Source organism: Cloeon dipterum, chromosome 2 (assembly GCF_949628265.1).
Source record: "Cloeon dipterum chromosome 2, ieCloDipt1.1, whole genome shotgun sequence".
Classification (NCBI taxonomy): Eukaryota; Metazoa; Arthropoda; class Insecta; order Ephemeroptera; family Baetidae; genus Cloeon; species Cloeon dipterum.
The window spans coordinates 32542619-32563881 of NC_088787.1; the positions used below are offsets into that span (position 1 = coordinate 32542619).

Consider the following 21263-nt stretch of genomic DNA (forward strand, 5'->3'; position numbering starts at 1 on the left):
AGCTTACCATTGCAGGATGTCAGTGTGAAATAAAATTTCCCACCCATGAGTCACGAGTGAGCGCATCAGCCTGCCATAACCAAATGCTCGCTTTTTGACGTTGATATGAAGAGCGTTTATTTGGTGAAAGCACCTCTCATGAGTCGGTTTAATGAGGTGCTCGGCACTTGCGCGCACAGAAAAAATAAGCATTCGAAACAAAACGTCCTCTAAATCGCGGTATCTAAAATGATGAGTTTATAAGAAGTGGCAACTTTCAATCAGCATTGAAAACGTTTCAACTCTCCAACGCAAATCACGATGACGTTACTCTTGGGAATGATCTTAGTTTTATTGCAAACCAATTAATAGAAACAAAAAACATTGCTGTGAATTTTAGATTTTTTCTGGTACATAATCACATTGGCCGGTTTTAGATAGTTTCTGAACCGATCTAGTCGTTTTTTTAGGCATTGCGTGTAGCCTAATTCATCCATATTTTGTGCAAAAATGGATTAGTGTGATTTTCTCATGTTTCATTTCCACAATAATAAATGCACCAGAGACGAAATAAAAAATATTTATAGAGACAAGCAGTGGAAGCCAGATGTGCAATAAAATTGGTTCCGATTGCGCAGATCCAAGATGGCATCTGAATGTGGGAAGCAAAATACTCTCTTTGGATTGCCGTACGAGTGTCAAGAGTTTGTTTTTTCGATCCAAAAGACACAATTAGTACAAGTAATGCAAATTATGTCACAATATTGACTAAAACTTGGTTCTTTTCGCGCATTTTCACGCGACCGTTCTTTCGCGCCATACTCCACCGGACGCCGTGTCTGCGCGTCGCACAAATCTGGTCCCCGCTGGAGACAAATAACTTGCCTAAAACTGATTTATTTGACAAATAAACTATATTTTAAGTTGGTTTCAAATTTTCCTACTAAATCGAAAAGTTGGAAAAACCACATGTGATATTCTTCCTAATTTGAGTGCGATTTCAATATTTTAAAATTCAATGCTGTTTCAACAGGTTTAATCAGTTTAGCCATTTTTTAATTTAATAAAAACAACAATTAATTGCAACATTTTTTGCTATGTTTTTGTCAAAGGGGATATTATTTATTAAGCCGCAATAAGAAGAATAAATCAGTCTGGAAATCAAATTAATTTGCATTGAAAAGTTCCAACAGAACGTTAACATTTGACACAAGACATCAAAAACGAATCAAATAATTCAGACTGTTTATAGATGGTTTTGACAGCTATTTATAGACAATTTTAAGTCTGGCTGAAAATTGTATTAATCGCGCTTATTTGTTGGTCCCGTGACGATTCGATCAACAGTCAGAACAAATTTTAATTGACGATTCCTAAGAAAAGAAGAACGAATTTAAATATTGTCGCGACTCGAAGCAGATAAAAATGCTGAAAATAAATATGAGGTGGAATGATTTTTCTCATTCCTAATATAGTTTCCAGCTGAAATGAGGTGAAAATCAATTTGCGCTCTCAAGTGGTTAAAATCAATTTTTCGTGGGGGAAAAAAATGATGCGCACTTACCTTAGTGTAGACACCAGCACTGGAGAGTTCGTTCTCAATCACCATGACAATAATGCCGAACATGCCCATGACAAGGGCGTAGTCGCTGATGCGCTTTCGTTTCTCGAACAAGGCTTTGCGTCGGCCCAGCCTGTAGCCGACGTTGGGCTTGCTGTGCTTGCCAGCACAACCACCGCCCGCAGCCGACAAGATACCGGGGCCTCCGCCGCCCCCGTAGTTCCCGTAGCCCCCGCCGCCGCCACCTGTGCCCGGCACCAGGGACTTGCGCTCCTCCGTGTACTTTGGATACTCAGAGTGGACTCCGACCAACGCGATTCCGGCCTCCTCGCTCGCTGAGTCTTTGCTGGACTGGTTTTTCATCGCGCCAGGGATGGACGCCGTCGACGTTGGCTTGCGCAACTGCAAAACAAAACAGACCGTCGTCAGTGCCGATTCAGGCGAGCAGGACCGCGCGTCTAAGCCTCTATGAAAGCTGCTGCCACTACACTTTAATTAATGTATGAGACTGTTTTATTCACGTCACTAATTTCCAACATTCCTCAAAGCAGCTTCTCTCTCTTTGCAGCTCTAAAGCCGAACTTTCCGGCAGCGCTAAGTAGTTTAATCTGCTAGATTTACTCAGTTGTCCGCGACCAGACCTCTCTTGACATTAACTTGCAGCATTTGATTGTTGGTGTGCGTCACAACTTGCCATTTGCGACAAACTAATGCTAAGAAGTGAACATAAAACGCAGTGTTTGGTTGCGCTAAGTTTAATTAACTTCTATGTGCATGTATATGGGCTTTGCTAACTCGGTGAGTGGTGCAATTCTACAATTCAAAACTATAATTTGAAGTCCTAAGTCTGATCGAAAGTTCTCCTTGTAAAGTTTAATGAAATGCATGGGGTTTGACAGTGGATTTCTATAGGCAAGATTGATGCATGGTATATCCCATTTCTGAGTTTGCATATCAAGAAGACAAAAGCGTGTGTGTCGTAATTGAAGGAAAGCTGTAAAATAATGGATTGTCGGTTTTTAATTTTGAATTATTGGTTTGCAAAATTAAATGTGCAGGAACAGACTACAAAGTAGCCATATACTCACTATAGGTATATCCATTAGTATAATGCATATTTACAATAGAATGAATATTAGAATAATTAACCCTTTTTAATTTAGTTATTAAACGATAATAACGACACTGTGTGAACGCAACTTCACCATATATTTATTTCCAATTAATTAGTAGACTTCGAATTATTAAAAATGCTCTAGCATTTTGATTTAAATTTTTACCTTTTATAAAAACACCCAACGTGCTGGAGTGGCATTTTGTGAAAATTGAGTCATAAATGTCAAAACCCCCGCTTATACAAAACGACTCTGTAAAAAATCAATAGCTTCCGCTGGCATGTTGCTTGTCACGTAGATCCCTAATAACGAAAGCTCTAATTAAAAAATCTGCAAGTCTAATGCTCACAGGGGGTGAGCAAATATGGCAGACGTGTTGATGAATATTGTGAAATGAGGACAATTTTTTGAAGTCCCGTGCAGCTCATAAACAAAGCGTGATGAGAGTGGGCGCTAAATAATCATCTGCAGGCCCGTCACGGATTCCAAATCTGTCAATTTCTTGTGCAGGCAGAAATATCAATCAGCGTTGGGCGTTTCATGTGCTCGACACGAGCATAACAAGTCAATTCCACTCCATGGGAAGTTCAGTTCTGGTGTTCTCCATCAAGCGCACGGCCGTAAAACATTTTGATGATGAAATCAAATTAAATCCTTTCGGTTTTCGCGTCCTTTAATCTCATCGTGTCGGTCGGAGGGAAATTCTGGGCAAAATGCCAGAGGGCGCATTTCTCCCGGTGGAAGGCAGCAAAGGGCCGTGATACCCGGCGACAAACTGATTTAAATTGCTTCTAATGAAACACGCACGGCCAGCACCCCGTCAACAAAGGCAGCGAGAGCCCTTTTAATTACACGCAGCCCAGATTGCACCACGTTTTGATGCTAAAGCGAATTTATTTTTCAGCTCCTCCAATTTATATACAGGCCAGACAGCATCGAGCCAAGCTTTGCTATCTCCGGCGAGTGGCAGTGGTCGCTTTTACGGCCGATAAATCATTCCTCTTTTATGACTGAGCGTTTCTTATTTGCTTCTGGTTTCCTGCAGATATTAGAGTTGACAAGCGAGAAATTCCTAGATCGTCTGACTGAGACGTGAGGGGCCTTCTTCTCCAGGCGGGGGTGTGAAAAATGGCTGATTTTAATCAGACGATTTTGTTGACACTCTGTCAAAAGTTGGAAAATTCATCGATCTTAATGCAAAGTCCTGAAGATTGAATATGTTTGAGACTTTCAGCCGATTAATTTTCTACTCCCTCACTCCCTTTACAATTCATAATTACATTGCGTTGATGGGATTCCCTTTGTATAGTATGTAGAATATAATAACGCTACCATACCGAAGAATGCACACATTTTTAACTGGCACTTTATTTCTAAGGCTTCAAATCTTTTTCGTCTCTGATCCGAAAGGGCTGCGAAATAACAACCATGGTAATTTCTATTTTTAGCTGTTTGAGACGGAACAATTGAGGCCCATCACATTAGAAAATTTCTACCATGAATTTTCTGGAGAGAATTATCTGTGTTTATTTAAACAGAACTGGCAAAGGGAAACCCTAATTTCTGAAATGCTCATCAACAGACTGTTTTTCACATCCCCTCTCCCAGCATCCACCGCCGCCGCGAATTAAATTTTGCCCCCTTGCTACCAATTCATCATCATAAGTCGTCACGACGAGAGAAGAGAGGAGAGAGAGAGAGAGAGAGAGAGAGAGAGAGAGAGAGAGAGAGAGAGAACGGAGCGCGGACTTAATATTAATGGAAATCATAATTGAATTTGAACATGCCTCTCGGATCCATTATGAAGAGCGTCTTGTCTCTCGCGAAAGGGAAAGTACGAAAGTATTTCCTTCAAGACTCCGCCTTTTGCCAGTGAGCGGAAATTTTTAGAGCGGCGGTCCGACCCACCCACCCACACACGCGAAAGAGTGCTGCCGCCGACTGCTGCTAGCCGCGAGAGTAAAGAGTACTTTTATCTTTATTCGTGTGGCTGATGGGTTGGAAAATGCATTGTGCATCTGCTAGCATAACGAGATCCGCGCCGGAATTGGGTCAAAAGCCACTCCCCGACTGATGGCCACACTCACTCCTTGACCCATTTGTTGTGTCCCGATTGCCGGGATAATATTCCCTCCTCGGGGTGGAATTCCATTTTTCTTTCTTTATCTTCTCTCTCTCTCGTCTGTTTGTAATCTTACAGAGTATCATTCAATTATCTACTCTTCCCTCGACTGAAGCTAATAACTAACCCGTGCTCTCGATAACGCGATTATGGTCAACGTTCATCCGCAGACTCGCGCGTGGCGAGCGATTCATGGCAAACTTTCAACTGCACAATTGGCGAGCGTAATTGAAAAGGCAATTTGTTAAGATAATCGAAATGAAGCTTTCGCAACGTGAAACGTCTTTGCCGACTGAGATGAAAGATGTGAAATGTTAGTAAGTGTCACGAAAATTGATCTCTCGTAACATGCTGGAAGTATTTTTGGCTGAACCCCAAAAATTATCTCGAGCCATATAGCCGTCATATTTTATAAATTCAATTGAGGGTTTAACAGCTGATTTATTATATTCGTTTGAAAGGCTCTATTCAAGATATCATTAAAAACTATTTTTGACACAACTTAAAATGTACCACGCTCAATATGAAAAGGGTTTGTTTCATTTAATACTGTCGTAAATTACGTGCCAACAATTTTTATGTAACAATATTGATGACCATGCCATTATTTAAAGCAAAGTTTACCCGATAAAAGCTTGATCTGGCGAACCCTCTAGCATAATTAAAAAAAGTTACATATAGCTCAATCGATATTATGTGGTTGCAGGCTGCCACGGTAAAAAATAGCTCTGCTGCCCACTCAGGCACAGGACATCCTAATCGCGAACAATTTAAAATGGCAATGCTTACTTTGATGCTTAGCAAGTCAAAATATTAACATATTTATTGGGCGCGCTTCGAATATACAGCTCACCCCGTAACTTCAACATTGTTCATTCGGGAGCCAACAAATAAATCACACAACGAGTTTTCAACGCCCTCATATTCTGCCAGAGCAGACACACGCGCGCGCGGCTTTACCATTCGTGGAAGCGTGCCGTGCACTCAATCAAATTAATGGCTCGCTATATTTCAGCGTCGGCATTGAAAATTGCGCAACCGTCGAGCACGCAGTACACAGAGTGTAACATCTCTCGTCTGCTTTTGCCGTTCTAGTTAGCACAAAACTTTTCGGAGTAATTTGCTTGTATCAGAGAGCCAATTTTCCGCGAGACTGAAAAACACGGACCGTAATTCCAGCGCCAACCATCAAGTTTCGCAGTCTCGCCTATAAGGTGAAAAACGCACTCACTGCCGGCAGTGTTTTATCTATCTCGTTCCACGAGACCCTTCTCGCTCGTTCCCAAAGAGTCCCTGTCCTCTGTGCAAAAATGCCTAGGCAGGTTGTGTGTTTGCAAGAACGGTCGCCCCTTTGTGTGCGCGCGCCATAAGCTCTTTGTCGGTTTCTGAGAGCATATTTGCACGCGACTCGTTTGACTTGCAAGTCTTTTTTTATCAATTTCAGTGTGCCCCGTAAAGACTGAGAAGTATTAAAATTTGTTTATCAAGCCCAGCAATATCACTTTTTTCTGGAAAAGTCGGTTGAGTTCGAGAAAGCTACGAAAACAGATTTCGCGGAGCCTGTGTGAATAATCATGAGCGAGAAAAGGTGCTGATTGAACTCTGGCATTTGAGAGTTCTGGTGCGTGTGCACCAATAATAATAAAGCGCTTCGTTTGAGCCGCTGAATACAGAAAGCGTACAAAAGGTTGAAAAGCCAAAGCAAACAGATCTTCAAAGAGAAAAAAATGCACAATACGTCCATTCAAGGGTAAATTAAAAATCGAGTTATTTTTTAAATTAAAAAAGTAGAACGGGCACGTCAGTTTGAGTTGTTTGGACGGAAAAACATGCTAATATGTCGAACGTTTTCCGTTGTCTGTCGGTACAAAATAAAATGCTCGAGCTCTCGCTTGTTCCGAAAACATCAAAGTGTCAGTCTAGTGCAAAAATACCATTTTGTACTTACAAGTTGAGGCTATGTTCGCCAAAGCCGGCTCTTTCCCCTATTGCGTAGCACTCCAGCGGTTTTCAGAGCGAAATCCGCCAAATTCCCGGCCTGACGTTTTAGTGAAAAGCAAGCTGGCCACAGCTGGGGTTTTCGTTTTGGCAAAAGAATGAGAGCCGGTTGCATGCACAATTGGATTGCGAGCCGAGAACGGGCCAAATAATAATAACAGACTACAAAGACAAAACGGACAGAGACTGACCGACAGCTGGTACTTGAGATGCGAGACAGCGCCTGCGTTCGTGTTGCTGCTATTGTTGTGCTCCATGTTTGGGCGACTAAATCAAGAGTCGAATGCTCGCGCGCGTATTACTTCGCCGCCGCAATTATAAAAGACCCCCCTTCATTAGCGATGCCCTCCGCATACGTTTCTGACTGCCTGCGCGTCTCGCAACTGGTTTCGATCTCTGTTTTCAATCAAACGCGGTCCAGCAGGCTCCAAACTATCAATTAAGTGGGAAAGGGCGGCCGACATAAAAACAGCAATTTGCTGAGCAGCCGAGGAGTGAAAGGGGAAGCACTGGGTACCGTTATATATATGCTACTGATGTGTTAATCGTATAATTGAGATATTTGAGTGATTAGTCATTAAGAAACTACATCAGCGGCTCCCATTTTTTATTTAGTTTGACATATTTATGCATCATTATTTTTCTCGTCTAATTGTTAGGCAGCAGGATCGTGAAAGCTTGACAAATTATAATGATTATAATTATATAATGAACCTGATCATTGTGTCGTAACACTTCCCAAATAAAAGAATGCCATTCGTTCCAGATTTACTTTTGTTTTTAAGAGTATTTTTAATATTTTACGCTACCTTAAATTAAAAAATAAAAATAATTGTCCACCAATGCTACTTTCTAATTGAAAAAATTAATTAAATTTTTAGGAGGCAAGATTTAATTTTGTGTTTTAGATTTATAACTATTCAGCAAATTTAATATTTTACAAAATTCAGAATAAGTAAAAAATTACAACATTTGAGGTTGGAACTATCTGGTCACAGAGGAAAGATTAGTCAAATTTTCCTCCAGGTTCCTATGAAAGAGCACCATAAAAACTCGTTTGTAAAATTACTTGAGCATGGCGAAAAAGTGTAAAACACTTGCCCCGTGGGATGCGAAACCCTCTCTACACGGAAAGGAAAAAAGGAGCAATTGACCGCGGGGGTCGAATTCGCTGCGATTCAGGCCCTGGGCAATGCTGCCTGGAGGATCGCCAAATTCATCTGGCTGACTTATTGCTTTCCTTATGCCAGCGGGCAAAGGCCTAGGGATTTATTAGGCCCATTATCTCTCGAGGAAAGCTTGATAAAATGATGCCGGTATCACTGTAATTATCGTTTGTGTATCCTCTCAAAAGTGTATTCCGCCAAATTACTTCAAGCTGGGTCCTAACATTAAATGGCTGCATCGCGGTCGGATCGCTATTAGCTGCTCCTGCTGCTGAAATTTATGTCCATTGCGCTAATGCAGCCACGTCTGTGAGAAGCGAAGCATAAAACTAATACAAAGAGAGTTCAATAAAATAGGCAAAAGTGGGACACCTGCTAGCTGAGCCGCAGGAGGTCGTGACTGTGTCCTTTTTTGCTCACGGCAGTCCGAATGGTAAAGCAGTGCTCTATTTACGAGATGCTTAATGAATTACATGCGACGTGCGGCAGAATTCTCTTTTAATTCAGTCTCGTTTCACTGCACACAGAGAACAGCAGAGTCGTGAATAGCCGGCTTACTCACATTTTGCCTAAACCAAAACAAAAAACTGTATATTTTTCAGTGCCGGGAAAAAAGCACAATTACATTGGAGCATCCCATCATCAAAAAATGAGAGCGGCGAGATTCGGACACGGCCGCAGAGGAGGCGAAATGTATTATACTATTATTAAATTCTCGCAGCAGCTGAGTGCATTTTTACTCGCGCCGCACCGGGTCTGCTCCTTTCTTCTTCGTCGTCCTGGATTTCTTTCAACTCGTTTGGCAAGCGATTTTGTACCATTTCGCTGTCGTTATTTCACGATTCTGCGCAGACAGCATTGCGAAGCGTCGGTATTTTTTCATCGTCCTCATTGAAAGTGTTTCCAAGGCGTGACTGCAAAAATATGGCTTGAGCTAGTTGCCTAATGAATTTTTATTACGCGCCGTGCATACAACGCGAGCGACTTGTTGTAAGAGACAATAATTTGCATACTCCAATATGCAAGAGAATAATAACCGAAATTGTAATTTATCTGGGCGAGTCTCTTTTCAATTTGCGCGCACTCTGTGGTTAAAGCTAATTTAAATCTCGCCTACGGTTGCAGCGAGCCAAATTAAATAATTTCTGCTGCGCGAGAAGCAGTTTTGTTTACTAACACGTTCTGTGTTTGTCTAGCAGGTTCCAAGCAGTAAAATATGAGTTGAAAATACTTTTTGCTGAACACCATGTCAGTTTGCTTTAATATGTGTCGTTCCTTTTCGAGATATTTGAGAGAGACAAATATTATTTAGCTAAACTCAACCTTCAATGAGTCACGTCTGTCATTAAATTTGAATTGTTGAATTAAAATAATTTAAATCTCGCGCTAACAATCTTCAACGCACATTGATTAGTGTGCATTATTTAGCATTTTAATTGTATGACGCTTTGCTCCACATTTGTAATAAAAGATTGACCTGTTTGGACCAGAATTTATTAATGGTAATCGGCAGGGCGACGAGCATTTCATCCGTGTGAATCGCAGTTGAAGCCGCGCACGAGTGACACTCAAATTAATTACAAAGCCTTTTTTCGCCGGTTTCCTGAACATAAATTATTATCTGGAAGCGTCGCTTGCTCTCTTATTACCTGCCAAACTTTTAATGAAAGCCGGAATTTCTCAGAGCCTGCTAAATATGCATGACACTCCCTTTGAAGTCAATTGATAACGATCCCTCCTGCAAACTGGTTCATCGAAATTTCGGGCGCGTGTCATCGACGGCTCTGCGCAACGAGGTGATAATAGCCCGGCCTGCCTCCAGCCGCCCCCAGTCGGAAGTGTTTTGGGCAGCGCGCGCCTCCTCTTTCAAGGCCGTAAAACCCAGCAACGAGACGACGAAAGTTCCGTCTGCCCAAAAAGTGATCTGCCAAACACTCGTTTGCAACGTAATTTCAGCCCGACCGCAGCGTCATTTTATAATATCTAAGTGCTTGAGACTTATCGATATCGAGCAAGTCGAGCGCCAACGGGAAACGACAAAAAGCAGCCTTGTTTCTGTGGCCAGATATTTTAATTAAAATTAAAAGCCTTCAAATTTTCCTTCCCATTTTTTTACTTGATACGCAGAATAGAAAAAATATCTTATAAAAATGATGGAATTTTAGGCTTGTGTTTTTTAAGGGAGGATTGATTATATCTCAGGGAGGGCAAGTGACGGGGTTGACAAGAGTTTGTACTCAGTCAGAAATTAGAGCATTCGGTAGTTTTCAACGACTCTTGATTCAAAACTCTCTGCAGCTTGTCCTGTGGAGCGAATTTTGTTTTGAAGGTAAAGTGCTGCTGATGAGGCCTGCAGAGCTAACAAGCCCCTGTGCAGCATGGAAACGTGTGATTAATATATGTGGTGGAGACAAATATTGAATTTACAGTACTATTTATCAAATGCGTTAAATTCTTGCTTTCGTAATTTATGTTGCACCGTGGTCATCTTATTATCATTAAATGCCAGACCAGGAAGCGATTTCTGCTCGGCGTATTCCCAAAAGTAAAGTAAAACGCGCGCGCGTTTGTTTTGCATGCACACGGCCGCTTCTGATTAAGTGAACCGCCGTCGGAAATAATCATTTCGACGCTACAATCTAATTGCACCTCGGAGATCGAGCAGCGCTGCCTCGAAACGAAACACCAATCGTGACGATATATACTGTATGTTATGAGCCGAAAAAAGCGGTTACCTTTCCTTGACAGCGGTCAGCGTCGTGGAGTTGCAGGTCGACAGGCGTTTTGCAGTGGGAATATTGCTAGTCTAATAGAGTGTGAGGTTTCTTCCTGAAGAACTTGAACATTGTCCAGAGGCGGGCCAACAGAGTCACCTATACATGCGTGGGCGCGCGACCCTGGCGGCCGAGGCAGCTGCGGCCGCCTCCATTACGGAGGAGGCACCTGTCCGGCAGCACTGCAGCGGTGCACAGGCAGCCCCCATGGCACATGGTCGACCGGCGGCGCGGGGTCCCTCAGACACACCGATGGGGAAAAACGCCTCCTTTCGGATCGTACGGCCCGTGTCCCTCGGCCACGGCTGCTGCCAGAACTGTGCTTCTGCGCCCACATAACATACAGCGCGGCTACATAATACTGCACCCCTTTCCAAGCGGGCGCATGCGTCCCCTTTGCTGCTCTCTCGCCGCCGAGCTGCTGCCGCCGATCTTTTTTCGCAAACCCCTCTCGATTTCTTGCCTTTCGAAATAGAAAACTCGCCGTTTCTTTTGTGCTCAAAATTTAATTTCTTGAAACGCTTGTCAACTGTGTTGATTCGAGCGGAAGAATTCATCGGCGAAATTGCTTTTCGTGGCGGAAAGGAGCAGGGATATTTTTATCGTGTGCCGGCATCAGCAATTTTTCATATTAAAAAAAAAAAAAAAAAACTATAAAATGCCAGCAACGAAATGAATATGCAAATGCAGACTCGTGTAAAACATTGCAGAACAAGAAGACAACACGGAAAAGTTATTTCTGCGCCTTTTTGCGCTTTTTGCAATACGACTCTTCTTAAAATGCATATATTCAAAAGGAATTTTTATCGCAACCTTTGGTACGGAGATCATCTTTAAGAAATAGAAACCCCGTCTAAAACTGTCTCTTTTGCCGTAAAAGCCATCCCGGGATCCCATAAATCTCGCCATCATTTCGTATGCAATATCTGCTTTGGCTAAAACAATCTTGGATCCCGCTTCTCCTGAGTGCTTTACGCAGCCAAATCCTTTTATTCTCCAGCAAAAGCTGCGCTCCGTGCACGTGTCTAGGACGCCCTAAACGGGGAACGATAATTTTTTTCCCTTCGCTCCAGCTCCCAATTGAGTTTGGAGCGTCTGCACGCAGCGTGTAATGAGACACGCTTGTTCTTCCAGCGCCTTTCCGCGTTTCGATCAAGAAAAACGGCCCACTCACGCGAATCTAGGCCGCCCTGAACGCTGTCGCTCCTGGGAGATGGTCTTTCCCTCCCAGACGCGATGCATGGAATCCTCGCGGAGGGTGTTCAACGGGCGAATGATATCCCCAGCTTTCGGTTAGTGTGATAACATGCGTGCGCTTGGCCGAACTAGTATATGCGTATACTTTTGGTAGAAAGGAATATATAAGTCTGGATTCCGCCGGGTCATTGAGTTAGAGGTGAATGAGAAACATTCTTTGAAGTTGCAGCGAAAAAGATAAGGAGGAGAACAAAGGAAAGCATTATATATATATCTGGTTCTTTGGACACACAAAAGCTTCTTTTCCAAATATCGTCGCAACAGAGGGTGTCGACTTTTATGCTTGAAATCTTTGAGTACCACCGTCTTTTCTTTGCATAGTGGAAGCTCTTTGTTTTCCACGGTGAAACAGGGTGTCAGGGTTTAAAATATTGAAAAAATAACAAGTGGAAGCACAATATTTAATTATTATCTGCAATCGTCTTGAAACCCAGTAAAAAAAATTATTGATTTGAAATTTACGTTCAGTTTTTTCCCACTTTTACTATGAATTATGAATCTGTGTTAAAGTGGATTGTATATAAATATAAATAATAATAATATATGCAGCTATTTACAGTGCGCAAATAAATGAACAGGCAAATACGTTTGAAACGAGCCTTAATTTGAAATGCTCTTTTGATGGCAAATCACCAATCCCTTTCACCGGCAAAGCCCGGATGAACGATGAACAGTTTGGAATTGGAGCCTCGGTGATTAGTAACGCGAGTATTGGCGAGCGGGTAATAAATTGAAGTCAGCTAACTTTAAAGAGCATAGGATTTAGCCGCTCACTCAACGAGTGTATGGTTTGCGGCGGCGATTGAGTCAGCCGATTGTTTGTTGAATGCAGCCGGGGATAACTCTTTCAATCCGTATTCCGCGGCTGCATTTGGTGTTTGCGAATTTCTGTCGGTTTTTCGCGGTTTTCTCGCGGAAACCACTTCACATGGCCGCCACTGCAAAAATCAATTTGGTTCGTTGCTAAATTAACCATCGCGAGATTTATTTGCATTTGCGGACAAATTGTAAAGTGAAATTAACAGTGAAGTGGCGCTTGTTAAATATTCAGTGGCGGTGACGAAGCGAGTGCCTGAAATTAAACACAGTAAAATCCAGCACTAAAAATTCCTGAATCCACGAGCGAGAATGGTTGGGACACGGAAATAACTTGTCGTGTGAAAGGTTGTGTTCGGCGCTGTGGCGTGTTTTGTCGATATATATATTTACAAGATACAAAGTGTGTGTCAAAATGGGAGGATGGAGTGTCGTGGTAATTAAAGCAGTAACAACATAGAGCGAAGTTTCAATTTTATTGTGTGTTTACAAATGAATATCTGGACGTGTGAGTGGCGTGTGCAATTTGATAAAAAAAAAAACTGCGTCGAGTGTAGGCATTTGCTGGAAGCGGACCAAAACGAACAAGAAAGAAATGCGCCAGTGTGTTTTGTCAGTAGTGGGTTAAGTGAAATGTCAAAAAGGCTGCGCCATCTTGTTTTCCGCATAAATTTGCATGAAATTTTCAAATATAAAAGCAGTATGTAAAGCAGGTTTATCTCTAAACATAAACCTTCATGTCTCGTTTTAATTCAATGGTTGTCGGGTTTCCTCGGGGACTTAATGGATTAATGGGCATCGTGGAGGTTATTGCAGTTGATTTATGATGATTTTATTACTTATATTACAGTGTAGCTAGCAACATCAAGGAAATGTCATTATACGAGATGGATCACTGGTCGAAAGTACATCATTCACAAGATCAATCACAGTGTCCGGCATGCAGAATGTGATGTAAGAGCACTAAACTGAAAATGTTGATGCCGGCATGCAGTGGAGTGCAGAGAAAGTTGACAGATTCCAAGAACACAAAGTGAATCGAGACACAAATTGCCGTAATAAAGTCTATTCTCAAGTTGCAATGTATGAGAAAAATTAATAATCTAGTTCATTCCTAATTCGCTGACATTCTAGTGAATCTTTTAAGTAGAAATGAATATTTTCAAGAGTTTTACAATTTACAGTAAAATGCTGAAGCAAGCTTCTCGCTGAACAGCAATAGATCAGCCGGGCGTTTTTCACAGCACATTTAGAATTATTTTGAGAGTAATTAAACGCAATCGCGAACTCACGTCTGTGTAATGGCACAGTAGGCCATCTCTACACTTACTTCTTAGAGCTCTCTACTTTCAGAATCAAGTCAAAAATTATCCTCACTGAAAAGTAAATTCACTGCATCAAGCACTTTCGGATATTCAATGGTTCCTTATATAATATTAAAGTCATCATAGGTGTGGAGGTGTGTGTGCGAAAAGAAAACAATATAGCAGTGATGCAGTTCTCAGCCGAATTGCAGAAAGCAGCCAAATCAGTTTGCAAAGGTGTTTGTGTGTGATTCAAACATGATTAAAAAAGACACCGACCGTTTTGGTGTAGGTGACTGTTTCGCTGTTGGCGTCGGTTAGGGCCCTCCGGAAGCGCGTTCTCCTTGCTTGGGTTAGAGTTTGCGGTGTCAGAAGAATTCCCTGCACCACATTGCCACGTATAAGAGGGATGGGTTTACATTATATTAGCCAATAGCATTAGAATTTTTCACACAATGGGGCAGGGTATGAGAATGAAGTCGACGATCTCGTCGAGTTGTGGGAAATTATCGCGGTGGGGTCGAAATTTTAGTCGTCCCACGACTGTAACACGCGTTTCTGACGAATTGTGCAGCAGAAGAAGAAAGCGTAATAGTATAATATGTATGTAAATGCAAGCTCAACATGGAACATTGAAAACTCTGCAATATGTTAATTTGGTAATATTGAAGACGAAAAAAAACACATTTCTGTCCCATGCACTGTTTGGAAAACAAACAGTTTGACTGAGATTAGAAGAGCAAAAAGATAATAAATTTTGATGCAAAAATGTTTATCCAAATTTCAAAAAACGTCTGAGAACAACAATCCAAAAATTGTTAGTAAGCAGCTAACCAACCAACATTAACATCAAAAACATCTCCGACTGTGAGTCTGAATACTTCCACGTGAAAGGAAAAGAGAAAAAGAGAAAGTCCATAACAAGTGAATTGGTGGAACATACTGAGTAGAGATAGATGAAGAGATAACTTGCAGATCAGTGTGATATTATATATCACTTGTTTAAATGTGTAGCAACTCAGCTTGTTAGGGAGCGAGATATTATTTCAGGGGGGATGCGCAGCACGCCAGCAGCAATTTGTTGGCCATATTTTCAGCTGAACAAGCTAAACAACGCCTGGAAAGCTAAAGAGAAGAGAGAAGAAATATGATGAATCACTCTTGGCACTTACAAATTTGCGTGTGTACTTTCTAATTAGAGAGGCTAATATGTCTGCAGGGCGCAAGTTGCGAAATTGCCCAAGTTGGTGCCATAACGTGGCCCTTAAATATTGCTTAATATTCGAGAAAATGGGTAGAGGTGTGCTTTTTTTATTATTGCGCCATTATGGCAGCCAATTCCAACCAACTCTCTGCTCTTGCCATAGTCTTGATTGCGCTCAGGAACTTTTAATGATGTTGATGGACCGCAACTTCAGTGATCTAGCTGCAGCGCTGTGCTGTGTACCTGAATATGGTGGGAATGTTCACAATGGAGGGGCTGTTGGGAAGAGTCTGTTTGTTGTCTCGCTTTACTGTGTGTCGGTTCTTTGTTCAACATTATTTTCATACGTGTTTGGCAACGCAAAAAGTTGCGGGCTGAAATTAACCCGACACTTTTTCACACGATTTTAAGAGTGCTCGCCATCTGTCCTTAATGCTATCCCACCGCAGTAAAACGCCCAAATAATCTTTGGTGCGGCAACACAAGCAGTTTTAATGTCCCATATAGCTTCAGATTTACGCGCATTCTTCGTCAGCAGTGCCAGTAAAAATCACGCTGCTACTTTTATGGCAGTTTTCGCGTTCGTGTGACCCTTCTTCGCTGAAAGGGGAGAGTTCCAGCATTGTAGAAAAGCACGTGTTAAAACGTCAGTATTTTGTTTCCTAATTTTTAGCAGTTTCTTTAGTTTGTAGTCTCTTATTTTCTTCTTTTTTTTATTTGTGATTTACTACACTTTAATTGATTAGGAATTTAATGTAGGTAGGAATCATTCTGACATGTGAGACGACACGCCACAAACAAACACCATCACAACAGTAAATGTACAGTAATTTGGGGACAGTTATAAAATATCTGCGGACAGGACAATCTGCTAGACAGACGGCGAACAGCGTGGGAAGTTGGAATTAACCTCTAGCGGGAGTTTAAAATGAATGAGCGTGAGCGGGGCTCTCGAACTATACGTAGGTTCTATCAGCAACAATAGGGACAATGTAATATTTACAGCTCAGCAGTTCTGCAAGAGGGAAAGTATATTATGATTTAAATGGCAGTATGACGTTATCAACGCCTAGTTAAATTCTCTACTCTGCTATATTGACTATTGATGCTCACCAAGGGATATAATCTGACTCTTATTCTCATAAAAATATATAAATGGATATTTTTTGCTTATTTTTTTCATCCTGCTTCATTTTCTCGGTAATATTTCACTAATCGCGTGCACAACTCGTGAGCACTCGGCGTGTGAACCGAAAGGTTGGCAACAACAGGTAAGGTACTCAATTTTGCCTTGATAAGCAGCAGGGTAAAGGAGAGGTGGCATCGAAGGGCAAGTACCTGCTTGAACTGGCGGATGGCGCCATTGATCCTGAGGGAATCGGCCGCGATGCCCGCGATCCCGTCGCCGGGTTCGCGCAGTTGGCGGAGGGAGGCGCTTGGCGCTGGGTGGTGACAATGGATGCACGACGACTCGGGCTGCGAGCTCTGGCGGATGATGCGCGAGCTGCACGCCGGCACCACGTGCTGCTCGCGTGGCGTCAACACGATCGGCAGCGTAATGTCGCTTGTCATTATGGTCGGAGCGTTCTGAAACATGAGAAACGGGCGAATGCTCAATGCTTGACCGCACGGGGCTGATCGCAACCAAAAATATTTTTATCTGCGGGGAATAAATAAGCTGTTATTTTCTTTTATCTCCGAGGGTATAACATCGTTACATTTATCGTCGTACACTAGTTTCAGTTTAAATAAAGATATATAACAACTATTGATGTCCAGGATGAAACAGATGGGTTTTCTTCGCCAGTCGCTTTCTCCTTTGGTCAATTTCTTGGAGTGGCCGGTTCAAAAATTGCTCCTCGTAAGAACCGAATGGAACGATCTTTCCGACAGAGAGATACAAAAGAAGTCGAGTACAATAAAGTACACGGAATACACCGAGCCAATAAATCGAGATAGGCCACCCGCGTGGCAGCAATGCTCAGCGGCACAGTATCACAAGCAGAGCAAGGCGCACTCACGGCCACTGTTCCCCCAGAGCTTTCTCGCTCACTCTCGCAATCGCTGAAAGCACTCAAATAAACGGATGTTAGCACAGAAAAAGCTTTTGCTTGTAATTTCAAAATCCCAGCTCTCTCAAAATCGAAAGCGGGGCGGCCAGGTTTCCAGCGAAAATCATATTGCCCTTGAGAGCCTCGTCATTAAAAGTTCAAACGGTCGCGACAAAAGCATTGTATCAACATCCAGAATCAAATAAAAAGCTCGTTCTAAACAGCTTTTTATTCGAAATTCAATTTACCAGCCTTTCCATTCGTATTTTAGCTTTTAATTTGTTTACTCGTCTCTGCAGCTTGGAGGATCTAGAGTAAATGTAATTTATTAAAATTAAATTGCTAAAACGTTTATTTGAAAACTGCCAGCGAGCGAGACGTGAGGTCCCAAATTTAATTTGCAGCCATGAAAAACCTGCAACGCACCAAACTACGGCACTTTCCTGTCAGCTTGCTAAACACGTAGCTGCTGTTTGTCAAACGTGGGGCCCTCTTCTAGTGTACGTTTTATCTGCTATTGCTATCACCCGGGAAAAAGAAAACTCTCTATTAGGGATAATAGAGAAAATAGTAGCCAGAATGGCCAAAAAATCTATCTATAGAGGGAATATTGGCGCTAAAAGTCGCCTATTGAATACACTTTTGGCATTGCAGAATTTTTACTCAAAACAAGTGATTTAAGTTGTTTCTAATCAAATTACATTTTTTTTTAAATATTTTGTAATTATTAGTTGATGTTTTACTAAAATAAAATATTATCATCATTTGAAGTGCAGCCTTATAGCAGGCCTCAGATCATTTTAAAAACTTCCTGGATATAATTTATTGAAATGGTTGAATATTCAAAGCTCTTTAAACTTTATTTGAGCTGAGGCAAAGTAAACTGTTCTGCGTGCTCATGCTTTCAAGCCGTAACTTGACCTCACCAAATTATTAAGGCAGACAACAAAAACTGGCGCTTGAATTTTTGATTGAGCAAAAAGCTACGACTGGTGCTCAGCGCAACCTTTCAGAGAAGTTGGAAAAAAGACGAGTCCCAACAGAGAGAGGCACGGCAAAGAGAGCGCGTGTGCCGAGCGAGCGAGCGGGTGGGCGGGCGGTCAGGCGGGCGACGTACGCACCTGATGAAGGGAGCTTCGGACGCTCTCCCGGGAGGCCGAGCGCGCCAAGGGCATGGCCTCGCATCGGCAGCGGCCGTAGGGGTGCGGCGCGAGGGAGGAGCGCAGTCGGCAGGCGAGTACAGCGTCGGCGTTGGGCGCCGGCAACAGCATCGGCGCACCGGCCTCGTTGGCGCGGCGAGAGTGCAGCTCAAGGTCGGGCATGGAGCGTGCCGCCTCCTGCGGCGTGGCCACCCCCGAGAGGTTGAGCAGCACCTCGTCAGCGCCGCCGGTGCCGACCGAGCATCCTGCCACGGTGAGGCTCGGCGACGGCAGCGCCTCCATGGTCGACGGCGGCAGCAGGCTGGAGCTGGACGAGGCCTGACGCTGCGGCGACGCCGATGTAGACGGCAGCAGCGTCTCGCTGGAGCCGACCCTGCGCACGCCCGCGCCACAGCTTGTCATCTCTGCTTAGCCAGCCACCCCGGTCGACGACGCTCCCATGAGTAACTCCATCTGCCAACAAAAATAAAAATATATCAATCCTTGCGTCTCTCGTTCTCCTTTTGTGTAGTGTGTGGTGGCTGCTGCACCCCATAAACTGTTTATGTTTGTGCTTTGCTCCACCACGACGACAAGTCAAAACAAAGCAGTAAAATGGAAAGCCACGCGTTCGCATTTTGCAAATCACGATTTTCTGCCTCTTTGCACCTTTTTTATACACTTCGTCGATTCGCCTGCTCTCTTACACCACGTATATCGCCTGCAAATAAACGAGGTCGCGATCGATTACTCGCAAGATAATGATGCAAACGTGTAATTTTCCAGAGAGCGACAGCGCTTCAGCCCTCTCATTGTCAATTTAAGTGATAAGTCTGCCGTTATTGATTAACATCAAGTGCGTCGAGCAACTGGCACGTGTGTATCGCGCGGCTTGTCAAAAGTTCTCCGTCGAGCCCACTTGGCCGGGGACGTGGAAAATAGTCCATTTGTTATACCAAATTGAAGGCGGATCACGCTCAAGTGGATTTGAGTTGGAAAAAAATCAGGTTGAAAAACGAGAAATCTGTTTGATTGATCACCATGTAAGTACACGCAATTTGTCAATGTTGCTTCCAGGCTGAAAAAACTGTACAGGCCAATTCAGCCTTCTGAATTCCCTTGATATGCTAATGCGAGGAATATGTGTCGCAACGAAAAGGGTTGTTAGAGTTTTTCGGACCAATAATGATCAATATCAACCCCGTCATCAACCCTGCATCTCATTTCCCATACGTTTCGGCTATTCAAACCCCCTCACAGAGGCTCCAAACCACAATGACCGCAAAATTGCTCCGCAGCAAACTGCTGAAGCCGCGCCAAGTTCTCTAAAACGCCAGCGTTTATTCATTGCCTCTTTATTTAATTTGCTGTCTGGCTTTTTCACAAATCCATATTGGTTAGAAAACAGAACCAAGCCTAAGTGAAATAAGAACTAAAAAGAAATAGGGTTAATGAATACACTCCCAAAACTGAAATTAACTCGATTAAATCCTGCTGTCGGATTATGAGAGAAATAGAAAAATTGTTAGGTTAAAGTTAAAACTAAATTAAACATGGTTTTATTTTTTATATCACAAGAAGCAAGACAGAGGAAATATCTATCAAAGGAAAAAATTAGATCTGGCATTCAAATGGCATTCAAACCCATTAATTAAAACAAACTATAACCAAAAATAACCAACGCAAAGCCCGTTTTTGTTTACAGGATGACCTGTTTCGCTTTTCCTCTGTTTATAATTACCGATGAAAAGCTCATTTGAGCAGAAAATCTCAATTTATATGCAAAGGAAATTAATTCAAAGCATCAGCGAGGAAGGGAAATTACCACAGCGCACAGCACGAGTGAGGATGAGTTTATTGATACAGTACATCCCAACAAAAGGCAACAAAAAGCAATTTTGAATTCGAATAGCCCATAAAAGCTGAATAGAGGACCAAAGAATGCAAAGAAGAGCGGAAACAGAATGGCAGTACAATGAATTGCGCGCACATCAATCAAAGCAACAATCCGAAAACACTTGGGGCGGAATGCGAATGAATGTCTTGGCACGTGCAACAAAGTGAGTGCTCTTTCATCACTGATCTCGCCTGATAGTTGTTGCCATCTTCGCATGCCGCTCGTAATAAATGTTGTGTTCAAACCATTGGTTCGGAAGTGAAACTGACGGGATGGCACGAAATTCTCAGCCCTGAATAAAAGCTTCAGAGTAAGCTCGCCAGCTCTTCAATTACGTCGGCGAAAGGGAAAAAAACATTTCAGTTTAAATAAAGCCATTCAGCAATTTTCCATAAGCAGAGTCCGTGCTTTGGCTCGCTGCAACTCGGCGTTTACAAATTAAAAGCTTTTGCCATTCTCGGCCAGCTGTATGGCGATCGCAATTTCGAAAAGGGTCAGCTGTTTCAACTCAATTTCCCTTTGTGTGCGAGCGCAATAATGAAAACGTCCGTAATGTAGGCGCAAGGCACATTCACCGTTCCGTATATATGTACTTTCCGCTGAAAAATGGACAGGCTTCATACATACAGAACGCGCTCTTATACCATGGGAATTACAAAATCGATGTCGGCAAAGAACAATTCGCGTCAGCCGGATAAATAATGGATTTCAATTTGGTCGCTAATGTTGAAAAATGCTGGGTTTCGTGATCTACGACGGCCGATCATTTCGAATGTGAAAGATTTAGTCGTTGGTGAAACGCAAGAAGTAGGTTTACTCTGTTATTGATTGTCAGATTGCATTCTCGTATAGGGGTAGCAGCGAATTTAAAACGCCACTT

General features: G+C 42.7%; 1 protein-coding gene across 9 annotated transcripts in view; it reads right to left on the bottom strand.

The window, feature by feature from the left end:
- Window positions 1–21263, bottom strand: part of SK (small conductance calcium-activated potassium channel) — a 70223-nt gene that overhangs the window by 38225 nt on the left and 10735 nt on the right. For 5 of the 9 annotated variants that reach the window (XM_065479878.1, XM_065479879.1, XM_065479875.1 and 2 more), the window contains exons 2-5: window positions 18469–18960; window positions 16635–16883; window positions 14372–14473; window positions 1544–1942 (exon numbers count right to left, since the gene is read on the bottom strand). In XM_065479878.1, the coding sequence (XP_065335950.1) occupies window positions 1544–1942; window positions 14372–14473; window positions 16635–16883; window positions 18469–18909 (1191 nt within the window). In that variant the 5' untranslated portion in view covers window positions 18910–18960. Of the gene's footprint in view, window positions 1–1543; window positions 1943–6966; window positions 7310–14371; window positions 14474–16634; window positions 16884–18468; window positions 18961–21263 lie in introns of those variants that run through there. The other 4 variants (XM_065479880.1, XM_065479882.1, XM_065479883.1 and 1 more) reach the window with 2 other exon arrangements.